At 38.8% G+C, this 17,230-nt stretch overlaps 2 protein-coding genes across 6 annotated transcripts in view; both read right to left on the bottom strand.

The window, feature by feature from the left end:
- Positions 1 to 7,511, bottom strand: part of tapt1a (transmembrane anterior posterior transformation 1a) — a 36,039-nt gene extending 28,528 nt beyond the window's left edge. The window contains exons 1-2 of the mRNA XM_034133809.1: positions 7,312 to 7,511; positions 2,667 to 2,797 (exon numbers count right to left, since the gene is read on the bottom strand). Coding sequence (XP_033989700.1) covers positions 2,667 to 2,797; positions 7,312 to 7,501 — 321 coding nt within the window. The 5' untranslated portion in view covers positions 7,502 to 7,511. The remainder of the gene's footprint in view (positions 1 to 2,666; positions 2,798 to 7,311) is intronic.
- Positions 7,512 to 9,449: 1,938 nt separating this feature from the next.
- Positions 9,450 to 17,230, bottom strand: part of ldb2a (LIM domain binding 2a) — a 106,206-nt gene continuing 98,425 nt past the window's right edge. For all 5 annotated transcript variants that reach the window (XM_034133754.1, XM_034133756.1, XM_034133757.1 and 2 more), the window contains one exon: positions 9,450 to 11,291. In XM_034133754.1, the coding sequence (XP_033989645.1) occupies positions 11,067 to 11,291 (225 nt within the window). In that variant the 3' untranslated portion in view covers positions 9,450 to 11,066. The remainder of the gene's footprint in view (positions 11,292 to 17,230) is intronic.

Genomic DNA, 17,230 nt, shown 5'->3' with positions numbered 1-17,230 from the left:
AAAGAGAATAGCCTCGGGGGAAACAGTCTTAAAAAACATCACCTTTTTCCCAGTGTCAAAAGGACAACAGCAATACAATAATATAATGAAATATATGTGACCTGCTCCATCGAAATCAGTTGCATTGACCCGAAGACACATTTTGAGTTGTATACACTATTGGCAAGAGGAGATTCCTAGCTTTCTAATGATATCAGGATTGTTGTTGTACTCCAAATATTAAGCAAAATATGTCACATTATATAATGACTGTCACCGAGTCATCATTTTGAGAAATCATCGATCTGATTGATTATTAGCGGAGCAAATGATCAAAGTAGTAGCATACGGAGGCAAAATATTTTCGTTTGGATTACTGGTCTGGGGGAAGCTTGCGAGTGTTTGTGTGTGTGTGTGTGTACGTGTATTTTTGCGTTTGTGTGTATTGTGTTTGTTTCCCGGGGAAAACACTCACGAGAAACACCGGCTGTGGTTATGCCTGCTGTGACGTTAAGTTACTCCGTTCTCCGCTTGTAATTATGCCGTCACAAGCTTCAAAGTTGTATTTATCATCTGAATTTGCCGAAACAAGTTTAATATCCTGAAAGCCAAGACTTTGTTTATTTGAAATCAGATGAAAACAAACTGTCACGGACCCTGCCGTGTTATCTATGATTACTATACGCCATAATGTCAGCGGGAGGGAGGGGGAGCGGCGCTGCGGAAGAGCAGGGTGCGAGTGAGAGCTGTCATCGTCCCTTTACAAGCTTCAAAAATGTATTTATCGTGTGATTTTGGAAATAAAAGTTTCATATTCTGAAAGCCAAGACTTTGTTTATTTAAAATCAAACAAAACACTCGAACCCTTTTTTTTTACGCAAATCCACGTTTATTTTGAAATGAGCCGTTGCGACTTCCGACTGATTTCGATAGAGCGGGTCACATATGTGAGATGAGGATACACACGTTTCTTCACAGCTGAAACTGAGTTCTAGCTGAAAAAGTCACTTGTTTTTTAGGATGTCACATCTTTGTTCCATCAGAGAAAAAGCCAGCAGAATGTTAATAACCACCACATGTGACACACGAAAAAAGACTTCTCCTGAATCCAATTAAGCAGCAAACACATACCTTCATAGTTCCCCACATACAAACAGCCATTGCCTTGTCATTTTCAAAAGTAATGAGTAAATCTAAGCCAGCTGAAGTCTTCTTACTCCTACTTCTAACTGGGAAAAACATGGAGGCACTGATGTAAGTTTTGGTGGGAGGGTTAGTCTCTTATTGGTGGATTCTGTGTGAGTTGTCAGGTGCCATGACGTTGGTTAGTCTGCGTAACATAGTAAAGTCACTGAGGTTTTTTATGTTTACACACATTCCTCTCCTGCCCCCAAAGGAAGTGAGAGCTGCGTTACGCTGGGCTCGCTTGTTCGGATGTGCCTCTGCAGAGAGAGTCAACTCAACTGCAGAAACAATAAACAAAGACACAGAGAGGAGCGCCAATGACCATACTGAGAGATGTGTAAGCATATTTTCTGTGTAATATTCTAGGTAAGGCTTCCTAACTGGTTATATGTTAGCCCTTTTAAGATATATCAGTCATGTATTATTGTAAACACAGATTCCTAGAAAGAGGCCGCACACACAAATCCACATTTGATGTGTCTGCACTGCCTCCTGGTGGCTCATAAGAAGAACAACAAAAATAAACAGCTGTCAGTCAGCCACATGGCCATTTAAAAATAATAATAATATTGTTTTACATACGTCAATTAATTAATTAAACAGAATTGATGCAGTGTTTATATGCACTGTGTACTTGGGAATGTAACACATTATTTCTTTACTTACAGATTATTTTAAATATATGTTGTTTTATTTACTATACAGGGTTCATACACTTTTTCACGAATGATTTTCAATGACATTTACCTAATTTTCCATGACCAAAAAAATTACTCTTTCTCAGCGGTACCACATGGAACAGGAAAATAAGGTCTGCATATGAAACATGTTGTGCCTATCTAAAACAAATCAAATAGGCTTACTAGCTTCTACACGCTAAAGCAACTAAAATCTCTCACCAGCAAAATGCCTCGTCAGTTAAATGCCATTTTATGTTTCATTACTATACGATACAGTAATTACTATTTCGGCGATTAGATCAAATATAAATTATATTTGATGCAACTTTAGTTAAATTTCCATGACTTTTCCAAAACTTTGGGAAAAATATTGTTTTCCATAACTTTTCCAGGGCCTGGAATTAGCATTTTGAATTTCCATGACTTTTCCAGGTTTTTATTGACCGTAAGAACCCTGACTATATCACGTCTAAACTAATGACAATACAACATTCAAGAGTTACATTTTATAGTTACAAACTTAATCTGACTAACTGCTAATACAGTCAAACTTATTATGATATTGAATTGAAGCAAGTTTAATCTTTATTTGAGAAGCTTTAACCAACAAACCTTTGGTATGGAATGCTTGATAAATAAATTAAGCTTGAACATTGCAGGACAATGAGAAGGATTTGACAGTTTGACAGTTATAGGCTGACTGTGAGCTGTGAACTGAATGAAATGATGACAGCACACAGCAGATAGATGGAGATGACTGAAGGGAAACAGGGCAACTGTGTAGGGAAACTATGAATAATGATGTATCATACACATGTTTACCTTCTCCAGCTCCTTGGGAATGCGCATGCATGTGTAAACTCTCTCTCTGCGCTCGGTGTACTTTGCCTCATTGTGCTCCAGGAAGTAGCCTCTGGTAAGCTCTGCGCTAATGAAGCGAGTCAACGATGGATCTGGAACAACATCAGAGCACATTGTTAGCACAAGGGCATTGTCTGCAACAATTACAACCACAGCCTCAGCCGTCCACACAATGAGAGAGCGTTACAGTGCAGGCTGAATGAGAAGGAAACTTCTTTGAGTGGTGAGGACAAATATTCTTAGCTGGCTGTTTGATTCCATGCACTGTTGATACATCTGTGTACCAGCTGAACATGCCAAAGGAAAGTCTTTGTGATGAACAGTAGGTTTTGTTAAAGCAAACATGACTCTGATAAAAGTACCTAACGTGGTAGTGAGAGTTCATTTTCTTGTTTGATTAATCTACAGATTATTAACTTAAATGTAGCCTTCAGTTAGAAAATCCATTACAATAAGAACATATTATTAGACTTTGTAGATTCATCAATAGATGTTTTTTTTTTATATGATTATTTTAGGAGCTTGTGAAAACCAATAGCAAGAAAAAAACACATTTGAGAAGCTTAAAGTGGACCTATCATGCTATTTTTAGGCAATAGCATAGGTCTCAGATATATAAAAATATATAAAAAACATGTCTATGAAGTGTTTTGCTCAAAATACCAAACAGATCACCCATTCTAGCCATGCCTCATATCCCTCTATTTCACTTCGTGTTTCCAAAGTGCTGATTTTTGGTATAAAGCTTTAACAAAACAAAAAAAAATTGATTAAAAAAAAGGAGGGGGCTTATGCCTGTTTATGCGGGAGATTCTACCGGCAGATTCTGCCGTGATGAAACGCATATCATGGATTATCAAAGATTATTTCTGAAACAGTATGGAGCTCAAAGGCTTTCTCTCTTGCCGGTTATACCACAAGGTGAGTTCCTTTTTATTTCCTGCTTCTTCACACACATGCTCTCCAGTACAGGTTAGCTCTGAGTGTTAGCGATGCTAATGTAAACATGCACCGACCATATTACGTCCAAAACAGTCGGGCATTGTTTCTGATAGCAACGTTTCTGATAGGGCCGTGGGTGTAAAGCCAGCCTACATTTAAGATATTACGTCATATCGGACGCAAATCTGGATCAGCTCCGTTGTAGCCCTGTTTTTAGAGATTTGGGTACGGAGGAAAAGAGAGAGGGTTTTATTTTCTGACGCTGCGTGAGTTCCCTGACACACCGGGGACACATGTTTATGTATAAAAGACATCAAAAAGTGCATTTTGCATGATAGGTCCCCTTTAAACTGCAGAATTGTAGGATTCAAGAAAAATTATGGATTTTTCTGTCAATCAAGAAGTTATTAATCTCTTAATGAGAGTGATGTAATACACTGATACAATACACCTTGTAAAGGAAGGCTTTTTAAAACCATCAGAGAGATTCACTATATTGACAACCGGATTTTGTGGACCAATTAAAAGATCGAATATATATCTTATTATACACAATTATAATACATGCAAAATAACAACAGACTGAACAAGAAACTTGTTTCAGTTGTAAACAGTGTCTCAGTCTCACTTCATCCTAATTGCCTCATACTGTGTTAACATTATTTCCACTTGATTTGAGCCTTTGAGATCCTGTCAAACATGCTATTCTTCATAACTGAAGATGTATTCATTTTACGTTAAACATCACATGACCTAACAGTATACTGTTGGCTCAACAAGCAACAGTTCAGCTGTTAATGTCGGAGTGGCACAGGGAGCTGTAACACGTTGGTGTTTAGTGGGATTACAGTGAAAACAGTTACATGTAGCACCACAAACATGCCTGGGTTACAAAGATATTTACACAGTAGAGTAGAGTAGGGCCTGATTACAATATATTTTTTTTTAATGTTAAATTCAACTCAGCTTACAGTGTCTTTAGCAATTGTACTTTATACTGTCCAATATTCATTTAATAGTGTTTACCTAACCTTTAAGTTCCTTTTCTTGATGAGATAAAATCATAATGTGCCAGGTCAAATGAGGGTCCAATGTTTACAGGTCGGTGTCAAACCATAATGTGTAACTAAATGACAAGTTATGATTAGGGGTTTAGCTGTGACCGTCATGGTGGCTGCGTGTATTTAGATAAAGTCAGAAATGTTGATAGCTTAGATTTTGATGTATTTGAATCTGTGACCCATACGTTTCAGTAATGTTAGAGCATTCACTCTAAGAAAACTCAAGACTCTGAGACTAAACCAAACTGTATATTGACATGTGAGGTGTCACTAAAGTAAAGCTGCAACTAGCCTAATGATTATCTTCAGTATGTGACAAACAGTTTCTCTATTAATTGAGCATTTTGTCCACAAACTGCTCATGCAAATGTTAACAGTAACACTCCTGCTATAATGTAGGTGGCTTATTCAGATGTCCTGTTTAGTCAGACCCACATTCAGAAAACAATTTGCAGTCAAAACTTAAAAGCTGCACATCGGAGAAGCTGTAACCAGTAAAGGTTTGCTTGAAAAATATCTGTGATAGTGAAACTTTATAAAATAGCCGCTTTCACACCAAGTACTTTGCCGTACTTAGTTCCCAGCACTTAGTACCCCCATGGAACTAAGTACAGATCGCGTTCACACCGGAATAAGTCCCTGAGGGAAGATTACACAAATGAAGCCGCTGACATCACTTCTTCCGCTTTGGGTTTACTGGCAGGCCGTAAACAACTTCATGGCGTATACTGCCACCCGAAGTCCCTGGCCGGAAGTCCCCGGAGTTGGGGACTGGCTTCAGTAGAAGCTGCTGGGACTCCCAGCAGCTTCTACTGAAGCCTTCCGAGTAAATCGCCAGAACGCCGACACCTCCTCATCACTCCACGCTCCCATGTTTTCTTTTGTGTTGCCATAAGTTATTCTCTCTCTCCGTTGGTGCGCGGGGCTAATGCTAATGCTAATGCCAGCAAATACAATGGCGGCTTCACAAAACTTTTCAGAGTTTTACGGGGCGTGGTTTGCAATTCGCCCAGCCAAATCAGAAATTGGTACTTTTTTCCCCCCAGGAAAGTACCTGCTCTCTAGAAGGCACTAAACATGGGGGTAAACGTTTTCTGAACTAAGTTCTCTTTTTGGTGTGAACACAAAATTCCAGGCACTATCGGAACTAAACGGGAAAAGTACGGGTAAAAGTACTCCGGTGTGAAAGCGCCTAATAGGTGCCAACACATTTTCTGTCTATCAACTGATCATGAGGTAATCGAACTGTGGGTGTCCTTTGTGCTATCATCTTGTCTATGGTCACATTTATATTCTTTACACCTATCATAGTTTGTGATCTCTAAACGGGGCTAAAGCGATGATTCAAATGTTTTTGCACAGACAGTACAACCAAAATTCATCAGGTCACAACATCTGACGTGTGACACCTGCAAGGCATGCTTTGTGGACATCGTGTAGTGAAAACTGTGGTTAGATAGTTAATGTCATATATTACACAATATTTACTGCTAACTGAACTTTAAACAGATATCGCTGCATGCACGGTTTATGAAGGCATGCAAACTAACTTAAGGCATTACTGCAGTAGTTAGATTAGTGAACTAGTTTTAAACAATGGCTTCATTGTCTCAGAGAGAGTTGTTTTTAGCTAGCAAGATACAGTTCATTATATGTGTAGAGGTTTTACTGCTTTACATACTTGTTTATGTACAATGAACACACAGCATAAGGAATGTAGCTGCTTTATTGTGAACCAGCAGCAGGTACACAGCAGTGGTGTAAGGTGACTAAGTACATTTACTCAAGTACTGTACTTAAGTACAATTTTGAGGGACTTGTACGTTACTTGAGTATTTTTGCTCCTTTGTACTTCTACTACACTACAGTTCAGAGGTCAATCGTGTACTTTTTCTCCACGTCATGTATCTTAAGTTACTTTGCGGATTTGGATTAATGATGTGAATATAATCAACACTAAAATAATACTTTATTTAAACCTGGAGTTACATTCACAAGCTACCCTGCAGCATGCAAAGGATTACAATTAGTTACACACATGAATGCATCAATAATGTAACCAAAACATTATGAAATATTATTCTGAAATGGGCCAATCTGCAGAATAAGTATTTTTACTTTTGGTACTTTAGTATATTTTGATGCTAATACTTTTGTACTTTTACTTGAGAAACATTTTGAATGCAGGACTTGTACTTTACTACACTCTGTTATTGCTACTTTTACTTAGGTACAAGATCAGAGTACTTCTTCCACCTCTGGTACAGAATGCTGACTGCTGACTGACAAAGTGACCATAACCCCACACACTTCACTGAGTATCGCACTTACTAAGGTGGCCTGCAATGGATAAAACACTTATCATTCACCAAATGATCTACAATTAGATAATCATCCTAGCACTGACTGTAAGCGTTTGGGATCTTTTGTCAGCTTTAACTAAATAACACTACTCCAGAAGCTTTACTAACTTTAAAAGTACTTTAACGGGTCATATAATATAAGTCACATCACTATTAACGTTATAATGCTAACAGCCAGCAAACTGAAACCCATTCCAGCCGTTGGTTCACTGTAACGTCGGTAACGTCAACGGTTGTTACCTGCTGCCTCCCGTTGCTCCCTCCTCCTGACAGCGCTTATATCGTAGAATCCCAACGTTTCCGGTAGGTCCGGAGTTATACCGATTTTACCGGACTTGTGCAACTCGTCCCACGGTCGTTTCTGTCTTTTCTTCAGCTCAATTTCTGCTTCTTTCTCCTCTGACAGCTCGCTCCCCGACACGTCCGCCATCTTTACTTCGGTCGCTGCGTCGCCTCGTGCAACGTCATCGCACTATGGGTAAAAACAAATGACGTAATAACGTGAACGTGACTAGCAGGTAGAATCAACAGTTTTTGATTTTATTCACCTTATTTTAATTTGTTTTTTTAAATCCCTTGAGAACAACTTGGGAAAACGTAAGTGCTTTCATTAGAAGCTATATATTTTTCAAAATTAATTATTATTCAAATAAGTTATATTTTTTAATGTTTTGGTCTCAACCTACTACACAATTAACAACATTCTCAAAGCCAAATTACAGGTAAAGAATGAATGGTTATCACAAAAGAGTTCTGGATTTATTGGAATGATTTGTCTATAAATCCAGTACTCTTTTGTGATTAATACATTCAAATTAACATTATTATTATTAAGTTTATGAAAGGTTATTCACCTCTCCAATTTAAAACATGGTTATATCAAAAAAGTAGTAACAATTGTTCTTTGCTGGGATGGGGGACACCTTGAATTATTTGTATTTGACAGTCGGATCCAAATCTATTTAGCTTTAAGAGGTTTGTCAGAAAAAATAATAATAACAAGAATGATAAAATAATTATATTAAGATGCAGTAGCCATTATACTCCACTTGGTGTCGCCAAAGTTCCATCAAATCTTCCTAGATGTAAAGTCTACCCAACAACAGAGTGTTTCTCAGAGTTATCTGAAAAACTTTGCCGAGTACTTCATACTTTTTTGCATGTTCTCAGTTACTCAGCAAAATTATTCAGGTAACTCAGGTAAGCAGATGAAGGACACATACAGCTATCAAATCCAGGATAAAATGTTCTAATGTTTAATATCCTTATTGATGTGAAGAAACACAAATACAACCAACTAGTGATGATCTGTACATTGCAGTGTCAGTTTCCTACTACATAACTGCAATAGCTATACTGAAGCACATTCCTTTGACTATTTTTTAATTCTGCACACTTCTACCACTTTTAAATGCAGAAAAACTGTGCATTTTGTTTCACAGAAATTTGGCATAAGCGATATTTGCTCCTATTTGACATTTTAATTTATCTCATTGTGTTGATGTATGCCACATTACATACTAAAGCATATTCCTTGTATGTGAAAACGTACTTGGCACTAAACCAAATTGTGATTCTGAAGGCTGTTACACATTAGAGCAGAAACATACCCAAATGCACCTCTAGATAGTATTATGACATCTTAAAACTCCAGTTCTTAATTGTGATTTCCAAGGAGCAGGGGCGCATGAACCTGTAGTTAAGATCAAAAGTGAATGTACAGTATGAGCATATAAATAAAGTAAGCATAATGAAGTATTGTTTGAATACTGGAGCACGTTTATGATAAAGGTCACACTTCATACTTAAAACATGAATTATCTTGCATGCTCGTCTTTGGAGGGTTCTTTGGGTCAAAATATCTTTATTTTATCTCTGAATTATTAAATATCAGAAGAAAGGGGCAGCTTCAGAAAAAAGGCCACTGCTCTGTGACATTTGGGAGACTTACACCAAAACATGATGTTTAGGTTGGGTTACTGAATCGAGTTTATACAAGGAAGAGGGAAAAATTAGCACAACACTTGCTTTATAGATTTTTCTACATACATTTTAGTTGTTTAGGTTTCAAATTCACAATTTTTAGCCAAAAGGCAAATCAAATGTCCAAAATTGCATCAGTAAAACTGTCTCACTGCAACGTCCAGTTAGCAGCTGTTGAAGCGCTTTCAGTTGAACTACACTTTCCTCCTCGATAGATGCGTCTCTATCCAGTCCTTCTGTATAAATGTACATTTTTCTGGAGCATTTTAAGGACTTTTCTCTCATGTAAAATGATATAATCTGCTGTTTCAAGGTCAGCATTTCCAATGATTTGTCAAAAGAAGTCGGAGCTAAAAGTAAGAAGAGCAAATAATAAACAGATGCATATAAGCAACTTCTTTTGTAAGCACGGTTTATTGGCACACATAATGGTAAAGCATACATACCAGACATCAGATATGACACTGAACACCTCTGCTATATAATGTACAAATGGTGTCTAATAATACTAGGCTCAAACATATTTAGAAATGTGTTAGCTTCCTTACAAATGCACAAATAAATACCCATAAGATCCAATTGTATAAAGACATAATGTCGCTGACTCTTTGCCCATTTTTAAACAAAAAGTCCAACAAAAGAGATCAGGGATATATTATCAATTCAATTAAAGATTAAAGAACAATTGTGAGCACAAAGACGGGGATATCAAACATTTTCTGTGGGGTGGATGGGATTTTGTCTGTGCTTTGTTTCTCAAAATGTAAAATTGTTTTGTTCTTTTGTCACAGAATATACAAGAAGTGTGACTTAACGTTGTGGCTTTGGTTGTGCACTAGCTAGAGAAGATGGGTGACATCAGAGAGTTTTGTTTTTTGAGCGAAGCAAACCAGCGTCCATCCGAACCACCCGACAGAAATCTGATCCTCCTGCGAAAAACAAAACAGCTGCCATATCCAAACTGGTTTCAGTGGCTGATTTACAGTGGACAAAATAGCCTCCACCTCTATTTACAGAGCTACAAACCTTGTAACAGTGTTCCCAAACTGATGAACCCAAAAGGAAAATCAGACTTGTATGTGTTTTTTTTAAAAAGTACATATATCAAACGAAATCAAAATCCTATAAAATCATGCAGGAAAACGGCTTTAGTATCAGTTTGGGAGTAGGTCGTTAAAGGGAAAGAAGTCAAATGTTTTGAAAGGAGAGGGGGAAAAAAACATTAATCCGTGTCAGCAAAGTTCACATACTGATCGGCAAAAATTACAACGTGACTGCAAAGGATTCTGAGAGAAGCAAAATACCAATAGACTACGAACACAATCAAACTGGTTTGCATGAAATCACAATCTGTGACGACCGCGGTAATGTGGAAAAAACCATCCTAGGACACGATTTCCCCGTCGTTTGAATGGAGTCCATGGCGGTAGAGAACTTTTATTCCCACTTAATTGGAAATGGAAATAAACAGCAACAGCAGAAACGAACCAACCGCCGACTGAATTTCCAATAAAAATGCAATTGCCTCAAACAATGCTTCATTTGTCTCCAATGTGGTTCCACCAGCTCTGTTAAAAACGCTTCCCTCCGTTGCCTTGACATTTAGTTTGTTGTTTTTATTCTTCTTCTTTCCTCCCCTCTGCCTACTGTCAGCATGATGACTTGTGACCTGCAGGTCAACCAATCACAGCCGTGCGATCCACCAGACCAGAGCTTTCACTGAGGGAGCATTTGATCCACAATTTCCCCCTCCAAAAAAACCCCACCCACGCCTTGTTTTTTTTTTTTACATTACAGGTGCATACGACATATGCATTTGTTGTCTCTCGGGATATTGCTGTGCCAGTTCTCCAAGATGTTTCAGTGATTCAGAGAAGAAGAAAATATCCAGAATATTTTTCGGCCAGTGGTGAGTTTTTCTGATTCAGTACAATGTTATGAGGCCCTCAGGGGGGGAAGGGGGAGGTTAAAAAGTCCAGTCCACACGGAGTCAGGGTCTTCTTCTTTTGTTTTTACTGCGAGGGCTGAGGCGCCGTGCTCTCCGGCTTGCTGTCCTGGCCGGAGGACGGCTTGCTGCTCCAGTTGTTTCCCAGAGACGGGGAGCCGTTGAAGTCGTCCTCGTCGTCCAGGCCGTTGGTGGCGTCGTACTGCGTGTTCTCCAAACGGGTGATCAGACGCTCGTCCTCGTCCCCGAACTCGCCGCCCATCAGGGTCGGCTCGCCCACCACCATCACGTCCTGAAAACAAGGAGGAGAGCACGTTTACAGACTGAAAAGAAAGTAAATGACTAATGTTTGTGGGTTCACATGAGGTTAGTTATTGTGTTGTTTACAACTGTTTTATCCTACACACTGTAAGACTTCCACTTCATTTGTTTAAATAGAATCATAGGATGTTAGGTTTTTAGTTTATTAAGGTAGCTACCTCTAAGATTTAAATGTTTAGGGTGAACAATAATATCCTACTACTGAATTAAGCAACTTATAATTTAACATCAGATCTTTACAAGTGCTCTGCTTAAGCAACCGGCTGACCACAGACTGAGTGATTTGAAGTGATTTGAAATAAATAAATTGCTTTGGCAATCTAAAAATAACATTTACTATGAGTTAAAGGAGAACAAGAAACACAAATCAGACCCATTTATACTCAGGAAAAGAATCATTTCAATCAGAAATACTTCTACTAATTAAGAAAAAATATTGTCAAGCAAAGAAATATCATATTTAGTTTTTATGTAAATATTTAAGTTTTGTTTGAGATGTTTCAAGTCTTATTGCTACTAGGCTCCAGCTTACCATGAACATAAACGACCTTATCAGAATACTAACATATGTTAAGATTTCCCCTCTTGCTAAATGTGCTTACTTATTATGAAACTTAACCCACTTGTAGTTTATCTGACCAGTTTAACATTTCTTAAAACTGTCTAACCTCTGTTTTACAAAAATAGTACATACATATAATCAATTTCTACACGAGCACCGTGACATGTTTTCAGATTCGTGCAGGAGCGTCCATATTTAGCCTCGGGGCGATTCAGAATTAATATGCTAAAGTGAGAGAGAAATCACCAGAGAAGAAATGAATGCATATCTGTTTCATCTGAGACCAAAGCAGCGTCTGAATATCAAGCTAACAAGACCTTTTAACATGTGCATTACTTCAGATACATGAATATGCATGTTGTCTGTTTCACATTGAGAAAGAAATAACACATTTTAATCAACTGCCTTTTCAAATGTAGGGGTTATAAATACAACAAGGTCATGAAGAGGAACATTCACAAGACTTTCAATCAGCAGCTCATGTCTTTACAGTGTTTGATCTATTTCTGTGTTCATGTTTTCTGTCTCCCAACTGAGCGAGAATCTGCTACGATGCAAAGGATTTCTCAACACAGACCCCCTGCTTGCAGAGTGTGTGTGAGTGTGTTTCAGTGTGTGTGTGTGTGTGTTTCAGTGTGTGTGTGTGTTTAGGACAGATGTTTGTGTATGCAGTGAACCTCCCTACGGTCGTCCCCTCAAATGAAACCTTCCCAAAGACAGAGCGGATTTCCCCAACACTCTGCCCCCCTCCCCCCCTCGATCAATACTCATCATGTACGACATATCTCACAGACGCTCCTCTCACAGCGGGTCGAGGAAGGGGAGGAGAGATTTAAACATTATCCAACGACACCTGGGACTCCAGTGATGAGCATTTAGCAGTGGGGGGTGTAACTAAGGACATTCACTGTACTGTGCTTAATTGCAGTTTCAACCCTCCTATTGTCTTCGTTTTCCCCCGTTACTTTGGTGTTCGTGGTCAAATTCTACCGGTCCTGTTTTAACTGCTATTACATTAACACAAAAACCATTAATCATCACCAAATTTAATTTAGCACCCTTTCAAACTGTAAATATTGTATCAGACTACTGGTATACATGACAAACTGCAGTAAATATACAAAGAATAGACACTGAACATGTATTGCGTGTGCCAGGTGTGATCCATATGGGGGGAGGGGCACATAAGAGCGGGAAATGTATCAAATTGTTCTGTGTGTGTGTGTGTGTGTGTGTGTGTGTGTGTGTGTGTGTGTGTGTGTGTGTGTGTGTGTGTTTGTGTGTGTGTGTTATCTGATCCGGATGGTTACTAATTCCTTTTCTTTATGGCGGTCATTTTTGACCAGGAACACCATGGGTGTTAGAAAGTTGACTAAATCATCCAAAATTCAATGAAAGTGGTGATCAGTAATTTTACATGTTCAAATGTCTACTGTGAAGGATATCATAAAGTCTTAATGCAATCGAATGTAAAACAAAAAAGTTATGATTGATGAAAGTAGTAAATCGGTCAGATTTGACCCGAAGAGAACAGGAGGGTTAAGGGTATTTTAGTTTTTCCTCTGATGCTACTTTATACTTAACATTAGAGGGAAGTACACACTTTTACATAACTGCCTTCTATTAATGGTGATGTATATTTGAAATGTATTGTTGTTTATGATCATTTTAACATGTAAAAGTGTCTTTGAGTAACAGAAAAAGTGCGACATAATGAATTGGATTATGATTTGTTGTTTTTCTATGATAGTTTTAAACTTAAAATAAATAATACAATGATAATAATTTTTCTTATAAAATGGTCCATTCAGCTTGATGATTACTTTTACTGTTGGTACTTTAAGTACATTTTGATGCTTTTGTAATTTTACTTATGTGAGATCATAAATACATGACTTTTACTTGTAACGGAGCATTTTTATATTACTTTAAAAACAATTAAATACCAGAACAGTTCGTGAACCTGGGGCACGTGATCTGTTCCAAGTTTCAGGGGAAAATTCCTTTGTTGACAAATAATCCCTGGAGGGTAATTATAAACATAGACGTTGATCAGATTCTATCATGGCTTTCATTTCTGTATGAGTGAGTGTGTGTGTGTGTGTGTGTGTGTGTGTGTGTGTGTGTGTGTGTGTGAATATCCTCTGACTGACTAAGCACCTCCTGCTGGCCCCACCCACTGTAACCCAGGAGGAAGCGCTACAGTTAAATGGAGCGCACGCTTCACTGGCCAAGTGTGTCAACGCTGCCCGCTCTCCTCAGCTCATCTCCTCCGCAACACACACACACACACACACACACACACACACACACACACACACACACACACACACACACACACACACACACACACACACACACACACACACACACACACACACACAGATTACTGTACAATCACACACCTGACCAGAGTCAAACACTCTGATTAACCCTTTGTCTTGTACACAACAAAGTACACACACTCACACAGATTTGTACAAACAAATCCAACACATACACACATCATCATTTCCAGCTAGCTTTGATGTAAACATACAAACAAAACTAGACAACTTAACACACTTCACCCCCCCCCCCCCCCATCCTGGCAGTTTATTCATTTATCGAAGCCATGCCCAACCCCCCCTAGCGACCACTTCTACACCCCACTATGCTTTAATCAGGCTAATTAATTTAGGTGAGCTTTTCAACTAAATGACAATATCCACACTGATTTGTCAATTTGCATAGCTAATTAAGTCATTAGCTAAAAACGTGCTGATTGCCAACAAGCCATGCATCCGCCATCTGTTCCTGAGAGGAGGCCTGTCAACCTACCTCTGGCCAATCTCGGGCCAAAAAAAAAGACTCCTCAGACGATAACAGCTGGTGGCTAGTCTGAGACTGGGGAGCGCTAATTGTGAGATAATTAATACTGTCAACTCGTCTCGTTAAGAGTTAGCTTTAGCGCTAGCTTAGTGGCGACTCTTTCAATACGCGCCTCCCTGAACGGAGTCATTAGCTTATTTGACAGAGATTAGCCATGTGTAGCTTGGAGGACATGTTGGTTTCTCATGCCGCCAAAACAACAAGTGGGAATTTAAAAAAGGCGGGATTGTGACGACAAAAGGGGCCAGAGAACAATATTGTCCAATAAAGCGGCAAAAATAACGAAAAAACTGTTAGATATAACAATAATATACTTTAAAGTTAGCCCCTCTATCCGATTTTAGAGAAAGGTAAACAGCATCTTCAGTTTAAGTATTGTTTTCTATATTAGTTAGATTTTTTTGGCTTTTATTAAAAGACTTGTTCAAAGGATAAAACTGCAGATGTTTTATATTTTTCTTGTCAACACATCCAATAGTTGTGTTGTCTTTCCTGTGATGACAGTCGCTATAAGATTATAGTTCATCGGATATTACTAAAGATAGCTCTAGAGTATTTAAGGCAGCAGGCTGGTGTACTATTTGGGATTGACTCAAAATAAACTGCAATGCCCACGTTCATTTTAATGAATGAACAATCTTCCCACTCCAACAAAGCAGCTCATTCATGTTTTGAAACGTTGTTGGACAACCACTTAGCTTTCTGGCACAGAGATATATAACATTTGGATACTGAATACTTGTTTGTCGGGTCAATCGATTGTTTTCAGATGGGATTTGTTGACAATTATGAAAGAATAGTATACCATCAGCCTTACCCAGATCACCATCTCAATACAATTACTAAAGAAAACTATTTTTTGTGCAAGAATGCAACATAAATAAGACTCTGTATGTGCTTTTAAATTGAATAATGACTGTTTGTCCAATTCCGAACCTCGTAAATGTAATCCTCAAAAGATAGCAGCAGATAGACAGTTATTTACTGGTTAGGTTAATATGTGTTGAATTAGCTTGAAATGCTCTGACTGACTGACAGCATGAAGAATCTGCTGCTTACTTTGGTCAAAGAAACAGCACGTTAGAAATGAATTCAGGCCACTAGAGGTCACTGTTGCACATCCTATGAGTTTCCCTCGCTGCACCTCCTCTCCTCCTCCAGCCGATGGTATCCCCCCCCTTGCGAGGGTCCACTCCTTATTGTCATTGGGCTCACGTAGGCTTGTGCTCAGCCACAAACGAACAACTTCTCAGACAAAGACAGCAGGCACGCAACATATGTAACCAGCATGTTGCCAGCCACGCTGCCAGTCTTTAAGAGGCGTGTGAATGCACGGCATGAGTGCTACGGGGTGGGTGTGTGTGTGGGTGTGTGTATGTGTGTGTGGGGGGGGGGCAGTGATGGAGAAGAGAGTGTGCATGTGACAGAGGAAGGGGCTGGGGGTGGAGGGTTGTATACAGATATCGGTGATAATGAGAGCTGGCACAGAGCCAAACTGCCTTCTAGAGAGAAAACAATTGCGCACGCTGTGTGTGTGTGTGTGTGTGTGTGTGTGTGTGTGTGTGTGTGTGTGTGTGTGTGTGTGTGTGTGTGTGTGTGTGTGTGTGTGTGTGTGTGTGTGAGTGTGAGTGTGAGTGTGTGTGTGTGTGTGTGTGTGTGTGTGTGTGTGTGTGTGTGTGTGTGTGTGTGTGTGTGTGAGTGTGAGTCTGAGTGTAATGTACATTATGTATGTGTGAGACGGAGAGGAGGAGGTAAGAGAGGAGGGTGAGGACAACAAATCTGGAATGATGAGACAGCTAACTGCGGGACAGAATATAGAGGGGACAGTACAGTGTGTGTGTGTGTGTGTGCAGGCAGGAGAATAAAATACTGTTAGAATGCAAGAAAACATAATTTTTCTTTTGTTAAGTGCCAAGTAGATAAACAACTGGAACCATGCCTGGAAATTGGAGAGACGAGTCTACCCAGTATTACAATTCATCACCTAAATAAGACACCTACAGCAAGTTCTCCAATGTCCCTTTATTCAACCCCGTTTCCTTACAAAGCATTTTCATATCTTACTTGTTTACATTTTCAGCAGCAAAGAAAGAAACATAATGCTGCTAAGATTACATGTGTGTATCGACATAATGCTGTCAATCAATTAGCAGGATACAAAACATATTGTTAATATCTACACTTCATGTATTACTAAATTACTAAAGCATTGAGACTTACTGCTGAAACATCTTACACAATGTTTCAGTCTGTATGACCTTGATCTGGTACATAAGCAGCAACATGGCTCTTCCATAAATATAAATATATAACTACACTACAAGAGCTATACCTCAATCATCGAATGAAATTACTCCAGAAATTGATTTCACTGATGATCGCCTCAATCTTACTCAAATACTGTACTTCAGTCAGAAAAGAACATAAAAAAGATTAAAAAAATACAAAGTAACTCAAAGCAATGATAGTAATAAATC

This window comes from Trematomus bernacchii, unplaced genomic scaffold (genome assembly GCF_902827165.1).
Source record: "Trematomus bernacchii unplaced genomic scaffold, fTreBer1.1, whole genome shotgun sequence".
Taxonomy (NCBI): Eukaryota; Metazoa; Chordata; class Actinopteri; order Perciformes; family Nototheniidae; genus Trematomus; species Trematomus bernacchii.
Note: the sequence above shows the minus strand (reverse complement) of the source record. Positions and strands in the feature narration are given on the sequence as shown.